A 20,956-nucleotide genomic window follows, 5' to 3' on the forward strand; every position below is an offset into this window, starting at 1 on the left:
CATTGTCTGCTTCATAAAATTAGATGGATCTGGATATGCACATAGTTACTAATGGGACAATGCTGATATTTCATAACTTCTCATTACAAGGCCAGAACAAGCTCTCACTCAGTACTTCCACACTTTTAAATCAACAGGTGTCCTTGGTAATAAACGAGAATTGATGAAAAATCACCATGAGAATTTATATTCATCTTTAATGGCTTAATTAAGCAGCATTTTAAATTGCCATTCAGTGCCACTAGTTCTTGATTTCATATGCTACACTTGGCCAGGAAGAGGACAGATCACTGAAAATCACAGATAATCCAACATTTCTTTTGGGTCACTAGTTTCAAGCTTTCTCTCCAAACTTTCTTTACTCTTAACCAGAAATTTTATTGTATATAATATATTCATGTTCCAGATAATACATAAACACATACAGAAATTCCCAAAGACAAATGGGAGAGCCAAAGTAAAAAAAGCAGGGACTGTAAAAAACCTACAAATGAAACATTATCTCTAGTGTAAAGAAGAATTTTTTAAATTGGCAACTATGTGCCAGGAACTTAAGATATATTTTAAATCCTCTCAGCAGCCCTGTGAGGAAGGCATTATATCCATTTACATATTAGAAAACCTACCCACTGAGGTTAAGAAACTTGATTAGAGGCATCTAGCCAGTGGGTGGCATTCCTAGGTAAACCAAGTAAAGAACTTCCTATGATTAGTAGGAAGAGTACAACCATTTCTTTTTATTCCCTTTGGAAAAAAAGTCAAGAAGATCATCTATCAAGGGTTTGAGCAGATTAAAAAGGCAGCCTTTCAACACTGATTTTTGAACTTTATTTGTAGTTGAAATTTTTATTGAGATAATTTTAGTTTCACATGAAGCTGTGAGAAATAACAACAGGGAGATCCCATGTACTGTTTACCTATTTTCCTCTGATGGGATCGTCTTACAAACTTATGTTACAATATCACAAGTAGGTTAATGAGAATATACTCATTTTATTCATATTGCTTGTGCTCACTTGTGCTTTACTTGTGTGTGTGTGATTTAGTTCTGTTCACTTGTATTACATGTGTAGGTTCATATATCCACCACTACCGGTGAAATACAGAACAGTTCCATCACCCCAAGGATCCCTCCTGTGACTCTGTTATAACCATACAAACCTCTTTTTACTTTCCCTCCCAGATCCCTAACCCCTGACAACATCTGATATGTTCTCTGTTGCTAAAATTTTATCATTTCAAAAATGTTACATAAGTGAAATCATATTGTATATAGCCTTTTGGCACAGGCTTTTTTTTTTTCTCAGTGTAATTTCCTGGAAATTCATCCTAGTTGTTGCATATATCAATAGTTTGTTTCTTTTTATTGCTGAGTAGTATTCTATTTAAGGATTTCCCACAGTTTGTTTAACCATTCACCCATTTAAAGATATCTGGGCTGCTCCCAGTTTTTGACTTTCATAAATAAAACTGCTGCTGATATTCTTGTATAGGTTTTTATATCAACATAAGTTCATTTTTCTGGAATAATGCCCAATAGTGCATTCATTGGGCCAAACAGTAAACTACATGTTAGTTATATAAGAAACTGCCAAACTGTTTTCCGGAATGGCTATATCATTTTACATTCCCCCAGAAATGTATGAGAGATTTAGTGTCTCCATAACCTTACCAACATTTGGTGGTGTCACTGTTTTTATTTTAGTTATTCTGTCAGGTGTGTGGTAGTATCTTAGTATGGCTTAAAGTTGCATTTCCCTGATAGCTAATAATGTTGTTTTTTTTCATGCTTTTTTTTTTCTTTTTTTTTCTTTTATTATTATTATTATTATTATTATTATTATTATACTTTAGGTTTTATGGTACATGTGCGCAATGTGCAGGTAAGTTACATATGTATACATGTGCCATGCTGGTGCGCTGCACCCACCAACTCGTCATCTAGCATTAGGTATATCTCCCAATGCTATCCCTCCCCCCTCCCCCCACCCCACAACAGTCCCCGAAGTGTGATGTTCCCCTTCCTGTGTCCATGTGTTCTCATTGTTCAATTCCCACCTATGAGTGAGAATATGCGGTGTTTGGTTTTTTGTTCTTGCGATAGTTTACTGAGAATGATGATTTCCAATTTCATCCATGTCCCTACAAAGGACATGAACTCATCATTTTTGATGGCTGCATAGTATTCCATGGTGTATATGTGCCACACTTTCCTAATCCAGTCTATCATTGTTGGACATTTGGGTTGGTTCCAAGTCTTTGCTATTGTGAATAATGCGGCAATAAACATACGTGTGCATGTGTCTTTATAGCAGCATGATTTATAGTCCTTTGGGTATATACCCAGTAATGGGATGGCTGGGTCGAATGGAATTTCTAGCTCTAGATCCCTGAGGAATCGCCACACTGACTTCCACAAGGGTTGAACTAGTTTACAGTCCCACCAACAGTGTAAAAGTGTTCCTATTTCTCCACTTCCTCTCCAGCACCTGTTGTTTCCTGACTTTTTAATGATTGCCATTCTAACTGGTGTGAGATGGTATCTCATGCTTTTTGTACTTATTTTCATTCTTCTGGGGTTTGCATTATTAGTGATTAAAATAATAAAAATGAACTTGATTAAAAAAATCCATCCTCATCTTCTGTCTTCCATTGAGACTGTAGTTCCTCTTGACTAAATTTCTAATCCCAACCCCAGGGAATCATCACTAAATTTTCTTATTCAAAACATCACTAAATTTTCTTATTCAAAACTGTAATTATCATAAATATGCTATAATGGATATTGCATTTATATCTTTCCTTTGAAAACCCTTCTAATATATTTCAAACATACAGTAAAGAAGAGTATAATTTACTTTCATGTACCTGTCACCCCTAGCTTTACCCAAATTTTGCCAATATTACTTCATCGATTTTTCTATAATTGTCATTATCATCATTACTTGACAGAGTATTTTTAAGCAAATCCTCATGTCCAATCATTTCACCCACAAATTAATACTTTTCCTGACAAGGTCAAGTCATGAGATTCCCGAGATTAAGGGACATAAGTTGGTTGTGGAGCAAAGTTTCAAAATGCTTTCTATTTTTATTATTAAAATTAGTGCTTACAAACTATGACCTATTTGGCAGATGAACTTCTTATGCTGTTTCAGTAATTTTTTAAAACACATTTGCTCTTTTTCTGGACTAGACTTATAGGTTGTATACATATTGGTAGATTGATAGATCTTTTTGTGCTATGATCTTGTTAAATGAAAAAAAAAATTCCTTATTAATTGGATAGCCATTATGAGATAAACAAATGGATGTATTCCATGTATAGAACAGGTTTGTAAATGATTTTATGTTTTCATTTTTCCCTTCTAACAATATAAAGTAGTTTTACGTTTATGCCAGAGTTAACTTTTATAAACATGTTCGACTTTAACACCAGCTCAGATGTCCTTGGAACGTTTCTGCTTCTCCATGTCATTACAGATGACAATGAGGTCATTTCACAATTGCTTCTTCTCTAAAAAACACAGCTGGCTCAGTTTGGTTAGCAGCATTCTCATTGCTGCATTTCCTGAGTCACCAGAGTATTTCAATGGACCCCTTCAGGACAGATTGTATCTATGTAATATCCTTCCACAATAAAACATCTGTAATCAAATGACTACAATAACCACTGAGTGGTATGGCTTTCACCTGGGGCCAGAATCATTCTATTTCATATCCTTTTAATAACTCTATTATTTCACTGAAACTTTAAAGTTCAGATTTTCTCAAATCAAGCACAAGTGATATTTGATTTTTGTCCTCTAACCACTTTTACCAGAGTTCTGCCTTGTGGCTGAATTCTTTTTGTAATTTTTCACGGATATTAAGTTACTTGATCTCCATACTGTTTTGAGGGCTTTTTTTTTTTTTTTTTTTGGTTGGTTGGTTTTTATTGTCAAGAGTCACTTTAGCTTCTTTTTACACATGCTTTCACATTTTATTGAACAACCTGTGGCAAATGTAAGGATGTGCTGAACAGAGGCAAGTAAGAAATATTAATATAACTTCAAGATCCTTTAAAATAACCTCTCATGGCACTCATACTTTTTCTTCATAAAAAGAAAACTCAACACAGTTATAAGTTAACTCTTAAGGGTGATTATGTGATTAAGAGCTATTTCTCTCCACTAGAATCTAAGCTCCATGAGGGTGAGACAATATGCTTTCTTATTGCCATATCCCTAGCATCTAGTACACTGCTGGCTCATAGCAGGTACTTATGTCAGTTAGCATCTTGCTGACTTCTGGCTCCAAATCCACCTTTCATTGCTTTCTCCAAGATAATACAGATGAAGCCTGCAAATATGACTTCTTTGCCAACTGGCACTATATTAAGCTTTGTCAATAGAAGGTGCTAGAGAGACACTGGAGGAGGAAGAGCTTTATCCTAGTTCTGGTGTGCTTCTCTTTCCAGGGTCCTGCAGCACACATAGCTTCCCCAGTACCCAACAATCACAGCAAAACTGGCTTTTCCCATTCATAGCTCCTGCAGTATTTGGCAGCCTATGGGGCCCAGCAGCCAGCTACATCCCCCAGCATTCTCTCAGGTGTCTGTGCAGTGGAATGCCCCAGATGAGACAGCTCCCTGTTAACAGACTTCCCTAGCACCTCTTCGGGTGGCTTTGTGGCACCAGGAGAAGCATGGCTGCACCTCTGTGACAGCTTCCTGTTGCATCCCAGAGGCAGATTTAGAGAAATTTCTGTTGGCATAGCATCACATTGACTTCTCTGCCATCCAGTGAGCCACAGCCATGCACTTTTGAACACGGTCTGGATCTCAGCCCTGGAGGCCTGTTCCTTGGATGCTCTATTTCAACTCAAAGTGTAGTGGTTGCTCCTTATAGCTGTTAATCTCATGGTGCTTAGAATTTGCTTTACTTCTTACTAGTCAATTATGCATTCCTCCAATTTCCTGTTATAGTTAACAATTCTTTATTTTAAACTTTCCCTGTTCAACTCACCATGTACTTTCTGTCTCCTGACTGGACTCTGACTGATAAGACTGCTCAATACATATCTCTTAAAAGGAAGAAAGAAAGGAGAGGGGGGAAAGAGATAGTGACAGAGAGAGACCTTAACTATCCCTGGTATCTCTGGGCCAGTTGTACTTGTTTGCTGTTATTATTTGGAGTTAGAAATTTATCTAATTTCTAAATATGATTCAGAAATTTATCTGAATTTTGTCTAAATATGATCCTGTGCCACTGAATTATTTATTAGTTCATATTCTCTTCACTCACTCTTTCACTAAAAATTTATTGACCATCTATTGTTTGCCAAGCATATACAAATAGGTTTTTTTGGATAATGAGAGAATTAATACATTTATAAAGAGAATCCAGACTGTAAAGCCAGTAGAAATTTCCTTGAATACCAGATTTTAGGAATGCTAGATTCCAGAACTGTCTCCAAATTAGACTACCCAACACCTCTCCTCTCTCTCCCTTTCTCTCTCTCCCCCTCAATTCCTACCAGTAAATAAATGAACATCATGGTGTATACCTTAAATATATGCAATAAAATTTAAAATAAATGAATGAATAAATAGGTCATTTAATTCCTGTTTCTTAAAATCTTATTATCATGAAATGCTGCTTAGTGCCTAAATTAAATTCCACACCCTCTTCTTCTTCTTTCCCTTTGGGCCTGGCCATTCTTTAGTTATAAACAGCAGTTTTCTAAATTCTTGTTAAATCACTCTTTTAACGTCTCTTCTGCAAGTTAAATATTCCATGGCATTTTATTCTTTCTCCATAGTTGTATTATTTTTAATTATTTGTTTTCCTGTGCATTCTCCAATTTGATCACATTCATCCTAAATGGCATTGTTCACTTCAACAATCTCATATGGAGTTTCATACTGCTGACTTAATAGAAGTACCTCCTCAGATGCATTGGCCTTCTGTACTTTGTTTATATATTTGAGTATCTATACCATGTTAAATATCTTTAATTACAACATTAAAAATTTTTCTTTTTATTTTTTTTTGAGACAGGGTCTCACTTTGTCACCCATGCTGGAGTGCAGTGGTGCGATCTCAGCTCACTGTGGCCTTAACCTCCTGGGCTCAAGCAATCTTCCCACCTCAACCCCCCAAGTAGCTGGGACTACAGGTGTGTGTCATCATGCCCAGCTAATTTTTTTGTATTTTTGGTAGAGATGAGGTTTCACCATGTCTTGCCCAAGCTGGTTTCAAACTCCTGAGCTCAAGCTATCCACCTGCCTCGGCCTCCCAAAGTGCTAGGATTACAGGCATGAGCCACTGCACCCACTCCAATATTTAAACTTTTTCACAGATATACTTTTCTTCTTTTGAGATGGAGTTTCGCTCTTTTTGGCCAGGCTTGAGTGCAATGGCACGATCTCAGCTCTGCAACCTCTGCCTCCCAGGTTCAAGCGATTCTCCTACCTTAGCCTCCCAAGTAGCTGGGATTACAGGCATGAACCACGCCCAGCTAATTTCATATTTTTAGTAGAGATGGGGTTTTGCCATGTTGGTAAGGCTTGTCTCGAACTCCTGACCTCAGGTGATCAACCTACCTTGGCCTCGCAAAGTGCTGGGATTACAGGCAAAACTTTTATATACCTGAAACTGAAATTGTGTGTATGGAAAAGATGGGTGTGAGGGGAAAAGGTTAGGAGGACACAGAGACAAACCTGGAAGGCAAATCATGATGGAAAGTTTCCATAATAAACACTTGGATTGCTGGGGAACCATTTTTAAGCACTTATTTACATACACACTAATATAATTACCAACTCTTATTTGTGAAAGAGGTCCTTAGGGATTATTTCCTATGAAATCAGTGCTGTATGTAATAGAATGTAATGACAAGATGTTTCTTTAAAATATTCTTAAATCAAACATTATGCCAATTCAGAAAGGCCTGAGAGGACTCCCTGCAATTCACTGATTTTAGCAAAGATAAACAATTTTCCACATTTTATCACCTCTGAAATTGAGATGCATCTCACAAATGATGGCACACTACAATTGTCTTGGCACCCTTGGCCTCTGGTTGCACTACTGTTCCAGAGGGGTCGCTGAGGCAGGCACCAGCTCCCCACACCTCCACCCTTCTCCTGACCTGATCCCCACCCTGATCCTGTCCCTTTGACCATTTGAACCCTCTTGTCACTGATAAGCTCCTGGATTGCAAATGCACAGACTTCAAGACTGGTCAATTTTCTTGGGTCATTAACTGCTTGCAATGCCTATCAGCTGCACAAGACATCCATTAATGACTCTTCTTTGCTTTAAACGGGCAGGAAGTAATTGGTGAACTCACCTGGGACTGAGAAGAAGTCTAAAAAATCTTAGTATCTACACAATAAAATTTCTAAGTGATAAAAAAGTAAACAAAATCATAGTGCATTTTAAAATTGATGCTGTCTTAACATTTAAAGAAAATACAATAATAACACTTAAATGTTTCATATAAAGTGTGTCTCGCTGAACACTAATGCCTTCTTACTCCAACCCGAACCCCAACCCACTCCACAGGCTCCAGTGCCATGACCAGTTTTCTTCTTTCCATGGATCCTGTCTTTCCTGTTGGAGGAAACTATTAGATCTCACTGAGCATTCCTCTATGTCACCTGTAACATTTACTTTCAGGATACAAATATTGAGATGGAGCAGGGACCCCTCTTTGAGGCCTGATGGGCCCACAGAGCACAGAAATAAAAGAAAACCTGGAGTCCCTTCAAGGAAAATCCCAGGCACCTAGCTATCCTTGAGAAGTGGCTAGCTAGCCTTATGAGCAACCTGTTAAGCAAAAAGGTAAATATAGCTTAAAACAGCCAAAGAAGTGAGAGCAACAAAATATTTGGTTCCCTATAGAAATTCAAGAGAACATCTTAATTTATGTCCCTGAGTTGTTTTTCAGAAACCCAGATCCCCAACAAATGGAAAATGCTCTTTGCTGGCACACAGACCTCAGATATTAGGGAACTGAGGGCTGAACTCTGACCAATGTTCTTCATTCTGAATTTCTTCCTGAGGGGCCTGGAGGAAGTCATGCCCACAGGCCAGAGCTTAACACTTTTTTTCTACTGACCCCAAGTTTTTAAGCAAAGCTTAACCAAGTGCAAATCAGAAAAGCTTTGAATCCATCTATGACCTATGGGCCCTGCTTCAGGATGTCCTGCCTTTTTAGGCTACACCAACGTACACAGCCTCCATGTATTGACTTATGACTTCACCTGTAACCTCTGTCGTCTTGTCTTTAAAAACCCTTACATGTAAGCCATTGAAGAGTTTGGGTCCTAAGCATGAGCTGCCTAATTCTCCTTGCTTGCTGCCCTGCAATAAATACCTCACTTTTTCTTGCTGCATATCCCAATATCAGTGTTTGGCTTTGCTGTGTCAAGCAGGTAACCCATGCTCAGTTTGGTAACAATCTTAGCTTTATTTCTGGGGCTCAACTGAATTAGTCTGAAGTACAACTCTGACTTTGAACGTGGGTAAAGGTTAATTGCAAACAAACAATTTCAGAAAGTTGCTCAGCCACAAAGATAAAGCAAAGCCTGTCAGTCCCTCTGGTTGATGTCAGGTAAGCACGCTTACCTACATAGAACCTTTCATGTAAGCACATCGGGTAATTACAAGTCTTCCATGGGGACATTTTGCCTGGTGGGTGGCATCATCGTTTTTACTTGAAATAAACTGGGTTGTGTATAACAGCTGTGAGGGCAGAGGGAACAAAATTTGAATATTTGTTCCATTAGGTTTAGAGAATTTGGACTCTGTTTTATAGCTTACCAAAGAGCCACAAATCTAGTTCTATTCAGGGGATTTAATTCACATCTCATTAACTACCTTGGCAAAATCCAACATTAGCCCTGAAAAGCTAATTTGATTAAAGAACTGACAGACATTACTTCTTTACAACTAATCAAGTTAACTTTAATGGAGGTAATAATGTCTCCCTGGCAGGTTATTACGAGAATCAAATAAGCTAGCTAGCATATTTTGGGTACTTTATAAATTATCAAGTGTTAAACGTGACCACTGCAGGTCTCTTTATTCCTGTGTTATGCCCTCCATATTCCACCTCTTGTTTCTTTTTCTTTTCTTACCTCTTCCTAAGGTCTTACCTAATTATTTAGCTGAGGGAACTCCTCAGCTAAATTTGCTGTTTTCAACCAGCAAGTTGATTCAATAAATATTAACAGAGCAATTACAGAAACAGTTTGGAGAGTTGAGTACTCCAACCCCAAGAATGCAAAATGGGAGAAGCTACCTTCTATCCCCACATTAAGACAGAGGGTCTTCCAAGGGAACACCAAGGTTTTATATGCCAGCTTCTGGAACTGCCTGATTTCCTCTTAAAAACTTTAAAGGGCAAGAGATAGAATACCTGGTGTTTAGGAGTGAGCCAAAAACAAAAAAATGGCTGTGTTGGGCATCTGGGATACTGTAGTTTGTCAGCAGAAATAGGAGTGTTTCCAACATACACACTGTGGGCCATGCAAGAGTCAAGGTAGAGTTGCCTGAAGCCCTTTCCAACAGGACCATCCAGAGTGGCCCCCCATGAGGGGTGATAATGACCACAATCAAACGCATTTGTTTCCCATAGACAAAGGAGTTACCAATTAGTTATCTGGAGTACTGCAGGCATCATGCTCATGGAAGCTGCTGTGTGATCCACAAGGGGTGTTTGGGTGATTTTACACAGATGTGTCAATTTATGGAGGCAGGATCTTCAAATATGTCACACAGATGTGCACTCAGATCACATACACTTACTGGTATTTATACTTAAATCCACTTTGATATTCAGTATTGTCTCCAGTGGGAAGGCAGTATAGTCATTAAATAAAAGGACAGGAACAATAAACAATTCTGTCACCAAGGTAATATGATGGCACAGCATTTTTAAAAGATGTCAGTTTTACAGCCAGATATTTCAATTACATCTTATAGAACCACAATGGAAAACAGTGTATTCTCCCCTATTTTAAAGATGGAGGATCTAAAAATAAGCTTAAGAAACTCAAGATCACACCCTGAGAAAAGGGAGGAAGTTAGTGCCAAAGAAACCCACTTATTGATTAAATTTTTGCTTATACTTCCATTGAAATAACATCCCAAACTTGTGCTGAATATACTGAGATTGGAAGAGAATGAACCTCTACTCATAACTTCCCTACTCACTGTAAATGCCCAGAAATGCTCTTGTGTTCTCTGGGACCAGGTACAAGCAGTTTTGCTCATATTCTGCATAATTTCTCTAGGAGACCAGGTCCCTCTCAGAACTCAAGAATTATAGCATGCATGTTGGGTCATGCCTGTAATCCCAGCACTATGGGTGACTAAGGCAGGAGGATCACTTGAGGCCAGGAGTTCCAGGCAAGTGTGGGCAGCATAGTGACACTCTGTTTCTACAAAAAATAAATTAGTCAAGTGTGGTAGTGCATACCTATAGTCTCAGGTACTCAGGAAGCTAAAGTGGAAGAATCACTTGAGCCCAGGAGGCTAAGGCTGCAGTGAGCCGTGATTGTGCCACTGCACTCCAACCTAGGTGACAGAGTGAGACACCGTGGCGAAAAAGAATTACAAAAGCTGTATGATTTCACTGTGCTTACAGGTGACAAAAACTCTGCTCAAGCAAAAAGAAGATTTATGAACTGTATCCAGGCATGGCTGGAGGGAAGTGGACCTTAAGCACTTCCAGAACCATCTATCCAAATACCACCAGAATGCCCCCACTGACACACTTCCTATGCAGCTCCATGTTTTGTGTATCAGTTTCTTTCTCTCTAGCTGGAACTTAGCTAGGTGTGTGCATGTGTGTAGCAGACAAATGGGGTATTGGTGTCAGATTCACATTCTTATGGCTTCATAGCCCGAGAGGAGTAAGAAAGTTGACTTCTCATCTGTTTTTTAAATGTTGGAGAAATAAACTGGTACATCCTTGGTCATATGCACAACCCTGGGTATAACCACTGTCGACCGAGGAGACCTACCAGAAGTAGCAAATCCTGGGGACATGCCCACCCCTTTGTTACCAGAGGAGCAGCAACACAGGTGCTGAGCAGACTACCATTAGAGCCACTTCAAAATGCAAATAAACTCACAGCACTAAGCAACTAATGTGTACAGTAGAGGAAAATGTTACATAAAAAGTGAACAAGGATTCACACATGAAGCCTTGGATAAGTTATTTTTATAAACATAGCAGGCTCTGACAAGGAGCAAGTTGTGAAACTCAATGTTCATTTGATCTTTCTAGAAGAACAATATCTTTTCTCTGGTAAGATAAAAAGAAAAGCAACAACTTGACTAGAAGTGGTGATGTGCGTATGTTTATTGCGGCACTATTCACAATAGCAAAGACTTGGAACCAACCCAAATGTCCATCAATGATAGACCGGATTAAGAAAATGTGGCACATATACACCACGGAATACTATGCAGCCGTAAAAAAGGATAGTTTGTCCTTTGTAGGGACATAGATGAAGCTGGAAACCATCATTCTCAGCAAACTATTGCAAGGACAAAAAACCAAACACCACATGTTCTCACTCATAGGTGGGAATTGAACAATGAGAACCCTTGGACACAGGAAGGCGAACATCACACACCAGGGCCTGTCATGGGGTGGGGGGAGGGGGGAGGGATAGCATTAGGAGATATACCTAATGTAAATGATGAGTTAATGGGTGCAGCACACCAACATGGCACATGTATACACATGTAACAAACCTGCACGTTGTGCACATATACCCTAGAACTTAAATTAAAAAAAAAAAAGAAAAGGAAAAAAAAAGAAGTGGTGATGTGTGCTGACTTTATTGTTAGCTATCCTGACAATCTGTTGCATTATTCCCACATTTAGCAATGCCATTCCCAAGTGAAATAAAGGACAGTCACACTGATCTATACCACTTTGGAATATTTATTGTATTCCTTAATGCATTTTTAACATGTATAGCACTCTTTAATCAAGAATATAAAGTCATCTACTTAGAATCACATTATCTTAAAGATGCATACTGGAATGATAAGCAAGTGTGAAGATGTAACTGTCAACAATTCTTTTCAAAATCATATCAATATATTACTCTCATGGAACTTGCACATTCTAAGAAGGGTCATTTTTCCCCCCAGCACTGGGAAGGTATGCATTTAACCATGTGGTCAGCCAGAAAGGCTGTTTTATATATGGTGTGTGTTACTCATAAAAAGCCTTTCCTTTCTCTAATATTGTACATTACACAATTGTAGCTACACCTGAAGAGAAGTGAGTTTCAACGACCACCATCACCTAAAAACATGAATAAGTTTCTATATTTAGGACCAGAGGAATGATATATTGTACTGTACTATGCCTACCGCTGTCCAGAAGCCAGCTGTCTCACCTGTTCTTCAGGGTGCCTAGACTTTTTACCCATCTATTATCCGGGATGCTTCTGAAGTCATTCCCATGGGCCCCTGTCTGGTATTGAGAATACCTCTAAGGAAGTTTCTTTCAAACCTAATCTACCCAACCATGTTTATTCCCTGACACTAAAAGTTCACTGACTCTTCAAATCCTAGACTTGTCCATCATTATTTTCCCTAGTTGGATAAGGCTGAATTAAAGGCACTTTATTAAAGGAAGTAGCCTTGGCAGAAGAAAAACCGTTGTTCTGTAGAAGTGTCATTCAATATTTAAAATCTCCTCTGAACCAAAACGAGAGCCTGAAAGTAAAACATCTTTTATTTTTTAACTCTGCTATCATTGCTACTAAGGATTCATGGTAAATTATCCCACAGCCCTTCTTGGCTTGAGAGGAGGTACAGTACAAGTAGTCCACAGGGTCTCAATAACAGAAGTATTCTCAAGGACCCTTGAGGATACAAAGGAATACTGGGCTGTTTTAAAATGAGAAAACTGAGAAGAATCAGTTAGGTTTCTAGCCCTCTTCCTATTATATGCCTTAGTCTTTGCAAAGCATAGATAGATAGTTGGTTTGAACTAGTTATTTCTCCCTTCCCTCCCCCACAAGAGACATTCCTGCTTGCCTTCTTGGGCATCTGTTTAAAAGCAGTATGGGAGGAAGGGGGATGTTCTATGGGGACAAGATGTAATCATAAAATCTGAAGCCCCAAAAGAAAAGTCAGAGGAGGCTGAAGAAAAAACAATCATGACAGCAACTCTCCTAACCACAAAATCACATATGTTATCTTTCTTACAGGACTAATAATTAATATTTAAGAGGAAAGCCACATCAATTTCTAGGGCCTTCTTGGGAAAAGGTTCATATAATTTAGCATACATACCATATTCAGTGAAAATGCATTCAATATAATTACCTATTATAAAGACAACCTTCTCAGCACTTAACAAATGAGATAATTATAAATGCTCCTTTTGCTTTTTATTAAAATGTCACAGCATGCCTAGAGAACAGTTTATATGGCTGCATAAAGTCTGAAACACAAGAAAACTAATCAAAAACCACCTGTTAAATACACAATTATGATTATTGATGTCCTTTCAATTAAATCCTATGTGTTTAAAATGAAAAACATGCAGCCTGGTACAAATATCCATATTTCAATTTGCGATCTGCTGCATTGGCATGAGTTTTGGTGAAACCTGGTAAAAGAGGAAAAAAAAATCAAATTATGAAAAACTGCATGATATAAATCTCTCTCCTTTTAATTTCCAAATTTCAATCATGTAGGCAACAAGCAGCCTTGCCATGGACATTCCCTGGAGTTTCCATATGATTTTCCACCCTGAAACATTGAGACAGAACAGTTCTGTTTACATTTTGGGTATTTCGTACTTCTCAACCTTCTTGTATTAGCTCCTAAATTAAGGATGAACAAGGCTGGCAACAAGGAGTGGGTGGAAGAGGAGCAGAGGAAAACAAAGGATCCCAGTAACCAAGCCCCCCGTCAGATGGATCACTGATCTCCGAGACTGATGCCTCTGAGACTTCACTTAAGACACAGTACAAACCCCAAGTCTCCAAAACCTCAAAATAGATCCAGCCAATTCATAATTTTGTTGAAAGATGCTTTATGTAATCTTTGGATAACCTAAATACATATTAATGAAGAGACGTATGATCAATGATAAATCTTATCGGAAATTTCATAATCAGAATAGAAATGATACAAAGGCAATAAGAGGATTCCAAGTTATTAAAATATGGAAGTAATAGCATTAAAACAATTAAATGTTGATTATAATTATGTTCAGTGTATAAAACAGTCAATGCTTTCCTGCGAATCTGCAAGCAGAGAAAAGTGACAATGCATGTATATTTAAGGTAGAGCCGGTTGCAGGAGAACCATAAATATAAGCGGTCAGTTTAACTGTGACAGATTTTTCAAAGTGTGGTACCAGGTTCAGATTCCTTAATTCAACATGGCAAATATTGATTGGGTTCTAGTTAGTAACAGTCTCCATGGGAAGCAGGAAATACCAAAATTTGGGTGCTTTTTGAAATTCTGAAAGATGTGGCAATCGAAATGAGCTCAATTAGCATTTTACCTTCCAGAATAAACCATATTTTCTTAAATTGATAAACGAACAAATGAATGAATAAGTAGATAATTATATAAGTTTCAAAGAACTAGAAGGGAGGTTCCTAATAGAGGTTAAATCAGTATTAAAAACTGAAAGAACAGGCAGTCATTTGGCTTTCATAAGGTTAAATAGTTTTAGTTCATTTATAAATAACGTCTGCATTAGCTCTTCACAATTAACTCTTCATAGTATCAAGAGTTAATGTCTTGTCTTCCATTTTTGTACTAAAATATTAAACCAGAATGGCAAAAATGTCTACTAAAAGAATAAATAAGAATAAACAAGAATAAAAAAGTTCAGCACGATTTGGTATATAGCTTATGGTAAATGGGAACACATTATGACTTATTTCTAAGAGTAGACATATAGACAAAATAAACAGAATAAGTAGACAAAAAGTAATATCACACATACGCACAGATTTTCAACTCTACTAAGAATAACATTTAATATTTAGATAAGTATGTCTCACAGTTCATTTTCTTTCTTTTTTTTAAACAACAGAGCATCTGTGGAAATAATTTAGTGAAACTTTTTTTTTTTTTTTTGAGACGGAGTTTTGCTCTTGTTGCCCAGGCTGGAGTGCAATGGCGCAATCTTGGCTCACCACAACCTCCGCCTCCTGGGTTCAAGCGATTCTCCTGCCTTAGCCTCCCAAGTAGCTGGGATTACAGGCATGTGCCACAATGACCAGCTAATTTTTGTATATTTAGTAGAGACGGGGTTTCTCCCTGTTGGTAAGGCTAGTCTTGAACTCCCGACCTCAAGTGATCCACCTGCCTCAGCCTCCCAAAGTGCTGGGATTACAGGCGTAAGCCACCGTGCCTGGCCCAATTTAGTGAAACTTTTTTACTACAAATCATTTTCTATAGATGCTTCATAGCACTTCCTTTAAAAAGAAACTGGACACATTAATTTTTTTAACTAAACATATGATCGTTTTCCTTGTCATGTCAGCCCTATTTTGAGCTCTTAATGTCATTTACATTTTCAATGTGAAAAATGACATCAAAAATAAGATAACACTTTATATAGACTGACTTTGCCTGCTTTTTAATGAAAAACATCTACTAAACCACCATTTCTCATTCTGTTCTCCCAGTCTCATCAACGTTGTAAATTCATGCAAGCCAGAGGAGCTTATTCTGCCAATGTGATCTGCAGGCTAAGCACAAGGTGACATGATTTAGGTATAGAAGACAAGCCAATGATTTGTCTTCCCAGTGCATTAATATCCCAAAAGTATATTGCTTGACTCTGGTAGAATGCCAGTTCATAGTAGATACTGACAGTATAAATTTATTCAATTAGGCAAGGAATGTCTGCAGCTTCTTTCAGATTCCACTGCAAACATATCAACAAACAATGCTTTTACTAGTTTTTTATTTGTTTGTTTGTTTTGCCACTGGTGGTTTAGGTATATTCCTGCCTGGAGAATAAAGCCAAGGCTCTTGGGAGCAAGAACCATAAATTAGTTCTATTTTATTCACATTTTACAGCTCAATATGGAACATACATTGGGTGTATGACTAGTGACATCTGGAAGTTTATTCTACCACATAATGTTTAAATATGGAATACATTTTTAATTTTTTAAGTTAAGAAGATAAAATCAAAGAAATATTGTTTCAAAAGAGGTCCATAGACATATGGTTTATAAAAACACCTATTTTACATAGCTTAAGCATTCATCAGAAAAGAAACAACCCAAATAACCAATTGAAAGCCGTTATTTTCAATGGCAAAACCATTTATTAAACCGCAATTACTTTTGCATCAACCTAATACTTTGGCCCATCAAGTAACTGGCATACTGAATGCTGTTAAGTATCGCCAAAAAATAAAGAAATTTGACATATTCATTAGCTTGTCACAGCTTTAATAGGACATCATTTTGACTCTTTAAATATTTGGGAGACAGACTTCTTTCAAAATCTGAGGACAATGGGAGAAAAATAAGCCAAAGGATTCCTTAGTTGTGAAAATGTTGGGCCCTAGCAGCATAAAAGACAGAAGACTATATCAAACTTAAAAACTTCCATGTGTCAAAGAAAACAGTGAAAAAGCAACCTATGAAATGGAAAAGAACATTCAAAAATCATCTGATAAGAGATTAGCATCCAGAATATATGAGAAACTTTGAGAACATCACCAGATAAATGCAAATCAAAACCACAATGAGATATCACCTCACAGCCATTAGAATCGCCACTATTAAACAGAAGATAACGTTGGCAAAGATATGGAGAAATTAGAACCCCTGTGCACCGACAATGGGAATGTAAAATGGGGCAACCATTGTGAAACAGTATGGCAGTTCCACAAAAAATTAAAAATAGAATTATCATATGATCCAGCAATCCAAATTCTGAATTATATATCTAAAAAATTTCAAAGCAGAATCTCAAAGAGATATTTGCACATCCATGTTCTTTGCAGCACTATTCACAGTAGCGAAGTGGTGGAAGCAACCCAAATGTCTACCAACAGATGAGTGGGTCATGAAAGTGTGGTATATATGCACAATGAAATATTACACAGCCTTAAAAAGAAGAAAATCCTGTCATACATGCTACAACACAGATGAACCCTGAGTATATTATGCTAAGCAAAATAAGCCAGTCACAAAAGGGCAAATACTGTATGACTTCACTCATATGAGGTATCTAGAATAGTCAAAATGATAGAAACAGAAAGCAAAAACAGTGGTTGCCAAAGGCTGTGGAATTAGTGTTTAATGAGTAGTTTCAGAGCTGCAAGTTATAAAAGTTCTAGAGATCTGTTGTATAACAATGTGAATACACTTAATATTACTGCATTGTACACTTAAACATGGTTAAGATGGTAAATTTTTTTAAAGTTTTCACCACAGTTATTTAAAAATAGGAAAGCATTACTGAACAGCATCACAAGCATTTGTAGAGCATGAACATACATACAAGGCTCTACCAATAGCACTGGGGACAGGGGAGACTTTATTCCCCACTTCTCATATTCCATTCCATGCGGAAGGACACTTCTATTCGTGTAACTACCCTGGCCTCCAGTGTGTCCGTTTTGATGTAATTCAATGATTATTTGGGCAGAGGAACCTTAACATGTGAAACTCAGCCTGACTCCTCCGCTTCACTGAGGTCTTCACCTAGAAAGCAATGCTCTGTTTTGCTCTCAGCCATGTGGATGGAAGCTCAGCAATGAAGCCTACCCTTGTGGGAGGCCTGGGTTTCTCTGGTGCTGCCTGCACTGGGGAGCCAAAGCCTCTGTATCTGTGGGGTTCACAACTGGGAAGCCTGCTGTGACTGTACACCTAGGCCACATCCCTCACTCTAGCCTGTATAATAGTAATACTTTTATCTCTACCTGCTCAGTTCCTTTCTCTCAAGGGATTCAGCACTCAATCCCCAAGAAACAGCAAAGTCCCTATCTTCATAGCATCTACATTTTGAGGGAGAGTAATCATATGGTTGGCTTCTCTAGCTGTAAACAGCTCCTGACTAGAATCTTATTCTGGGTGTGTGCTGAAGGTTCCAGAAATATAATCAATATTTGCATTTCTACAACAAAATTTCCACAGCCTCTACCAAGTTCCAGACATATATGACCTTCAAGATACTGCCCTCCGATGGAAAACTCCAACTTTCATTAACAAAAGATCAACAAAATTAAGATCAACAAAATCATTAACAAAACTGTGACAGTCATTACAGATTTTTTAAAGTTATGTTTCATGTGATAGAAATCATATTTTTTTCCATTTTTTAATTATGTATGGCTAATAACACTATGATATATATGAAAAAGTCTTAGTAATTTTTTTAACAGTGCCCAAATATTTCATTATCATTCTTTTTTGATATCCTAAAACCAAAATTTTGTCACGTCCTATTATCTGATGCTGTCATATTTAGTCTTTTACTTTGGAATTCCCAGCATTTTCCCAACCAGCTAATATCCACATAATGTAGCTTTTGCCCATTCACTTGCCCATATCCTTAGGGATACAACTTTTACCAACACATTTTAAAATTGTTTTGCACTAGGATTTTACCTTTTTTTCTTTATGAGGCAACACTGGCCAATCATTCCCTTCTAGAATGTTGACTGCCAGTTGAAGGCTGAGTTCTAGGGACTTTTCTCAAACAGAACTTAAGCAACTAGTATATAGTCACATATGGAGTACAATGCTAGCTATGCAGTGATAACCACAGGGAATATTTTCTGAATTAGGACATGGAATGTCTTCTGAATTATCAAGAAAGAAATGCTATCTTCAATGTACTTTTGTAATTAAATGTATCCTTATTGATAATCCAGGTATTAAGTAGAACATTTTATTAATTAGGGCACTCCAGCTCTAGCCTTACAGAGAAACAACCTGTTATATGTGATTTCATCTGCCAGAGTCTAAAGAGATGCCATTGATCGTCAGATGCTCAAAAGCTAGTCCTCTGGATGGTTCCATTGATACCATACCTTTTCATTCTCAGGACAACATTGACATACAAATTAACATTTCATCTCAACATCCTAATTTGGAGAAAACAAGATTACATATCCCTGTGAAAAGAAGAGATGGTACTGAAATTGAGAGGGTCTACAGAGATATTTTCCATTGGAACAGCACCTTTTATTGGAAAACAAAGCAAGAACAGTAAAAACTCATATTTTCATTCCTTATTTACCCACATGAATAAAAAAAGAACTAGATAACCAGGTCTTCCTTTGTACATTCTCTTTTGCTGCAAAAAAAATTGAACATTCTGTGGATCTTGAAAATGTTATCTGATGAAGAGGTTAATTCTTCCACATAGAAAAAAATAAAGAATAGCTGATTACAGATTGTTTGCTTTTCTCACTAGAGTAAGAAATCCTAAATAGTTAAAGTATAAGCATATCCTTCCCCTTGAGGTTATTGAAAAGCTAATTAAAGATGTGCTTGCATGCAAGGTATTACTGGGAGACTTCTTTTTCCAAAGGGACATTCAAAAAAGGTTAATAGACAAAGACCTTGGTAGAGAACCAGGAACAGTTATTATATGGATAATGAACTACGAAACAAAAATCGTTTTTAGAGAAATGTGTAGGCCGGGCACAGTGGCTCACGCCTGTAATCCCAGCACTTTGGGAGGCCGAGGTGGGTGGATCACAAGGTCAGGAGATCGACACCATCCTGGCTAGCACTGTGAAACCCCATCTCTACTAAAAATACAAAAAACTAGCCAGGCGTGGCGGCATGTGCCTGTAGTCCCAGCTGCTGGGGAGGCTGAGGCAGGAGAATGGCGTGAACCCGGGAGGCGGGGCTTGCAGTGAGCCGAGATCGCGCCACTGAACTCCAGCCTGGGCGACAGAACAAGACTCCATCTCAAAAAAAAAAAATGTGTTATGCACTGATAGGTACAAGCAAAGCATGTAGTACACAAGAAAGACATACATAAAATATATGTATGACTTATCAAATAACTTTTGTTAAATTAGTTTCTCCAAGATGTGTAGCTGTAACATTAACACATTTTCTTCTCATTATAGATACATTTCATTTTAATTAGATTGGTTCTTAAATAGGTATGAGAATAATATCCCTTTTTGATATGGTTTGGCTGTGTCCCCACCCAAATCTCATCTTGATTTGGAGCTCCCATAATCCCCATGTGTCATGGGAGGGAACTGGTGGGAGGTAATTGAATCATGGGGGTGGGTTTTTCACATGCTGTTCTTATGATAGTGAGTAAGTCTTTGATCTGATGGTTTTATAAAGGGCAGTTTCCCTGCACACACTCTCTTGCTTGCTGCCATATAAGACTTGCCTTTGCTTCTCCTTCACCTTCTGCCATGATTGTGAGGCCTCGCCAGCCATGTGGACCTGTGAGTCCATTAAACCTCTTTTTCTCTATAAACTACCCAATCTTATGTTGTCTTTGTTAGCTCTGTGAAAATGGACTAATACACTTTCCTTCATTTCTTCAGAGACATTTTAGTTTTACTTTTGGTTAACTTCAAATAGACTGAGCCATGCTTTCAATGCCATTAGCTAGGTGATTGATTTCTGAATAAGCACTTATATTAAAGAGCAATTATTTATATTTCAGTAATATTCTGTTTTAAAAAGGGATTTGGAGGTTTCTTAAATGGATACTCCCCTGATGTATTTATCTGCTTTGTAAGTCTGAGTGTTTTATGTACTTATCTTCAAATACAGGGCATGTCAGTTTTGTGATGATTAACCTGGTGACGTCAGAGGCCCAACATTTTAATATTTTCAACAGATGAAATATGGCACAGAATTTAGAGAAAGTTGTAAGTCATAAATGGGTTTAAAAATAAGGAAGTATCATTTCTTCATATGTGGCTCACATTTTTCAGTTAATCAAGTTCAAGCACA

At 37.7% G+C, this 20,956-nt stretch overlaps 1 protein-coding gene and 1 long non-coding RNA gene across 2 annotated transcripts in view; one reads left to right on the forward strand and one right to left on the reverse strand.

Moving 5' to 3' along the window:
* Positions 1–11,936: 11,936 nt before the first annotated feature.
* Positions 11,937–20,956, reverse strand: part of OXCT1 (3-oxoacid CoA-transferase 1) — a gene marked incomplete at its 5' end in the record, with an annotated part of 139,601 nt that continues 130,581 nt past the window's right edge. The window contains 1 exon segment of the mRNA NM_001133195.1: positions 11,937–13,635. Within this exon segment, the coding sequence (NP_001126667.1) occupies positions 13,594–13,635 (42 nt within the window). The 3' untranslated portion in view covers positions 11,937–13,593.
* LOC134761388 (uncharacterized) lies at positions 18,738–19,310 on the forward strand. The gene is made up of 2 exons (XR_010139945.1): positions 18,738–18,891; positions 19,065–19,310. It is a non-coding gene; the product is annotated as an uncharacterized LOC134761388 (long non-coding RNA).

Source organism: Pongo abelii, chromosome 4, assembly GCF_028885655.2.
Source record: "Pongo abelii isolate AG06213 chromosome 4, NHGRI_mPonAbe1-v2.0_pri, whole genome shotgun sequence".
NCBI classification, from domain to species: Eukaryota; Metazoa; Chordata; class Mammalia; order Primates; family Hominidae; genus Pongo; species Pongo abelii.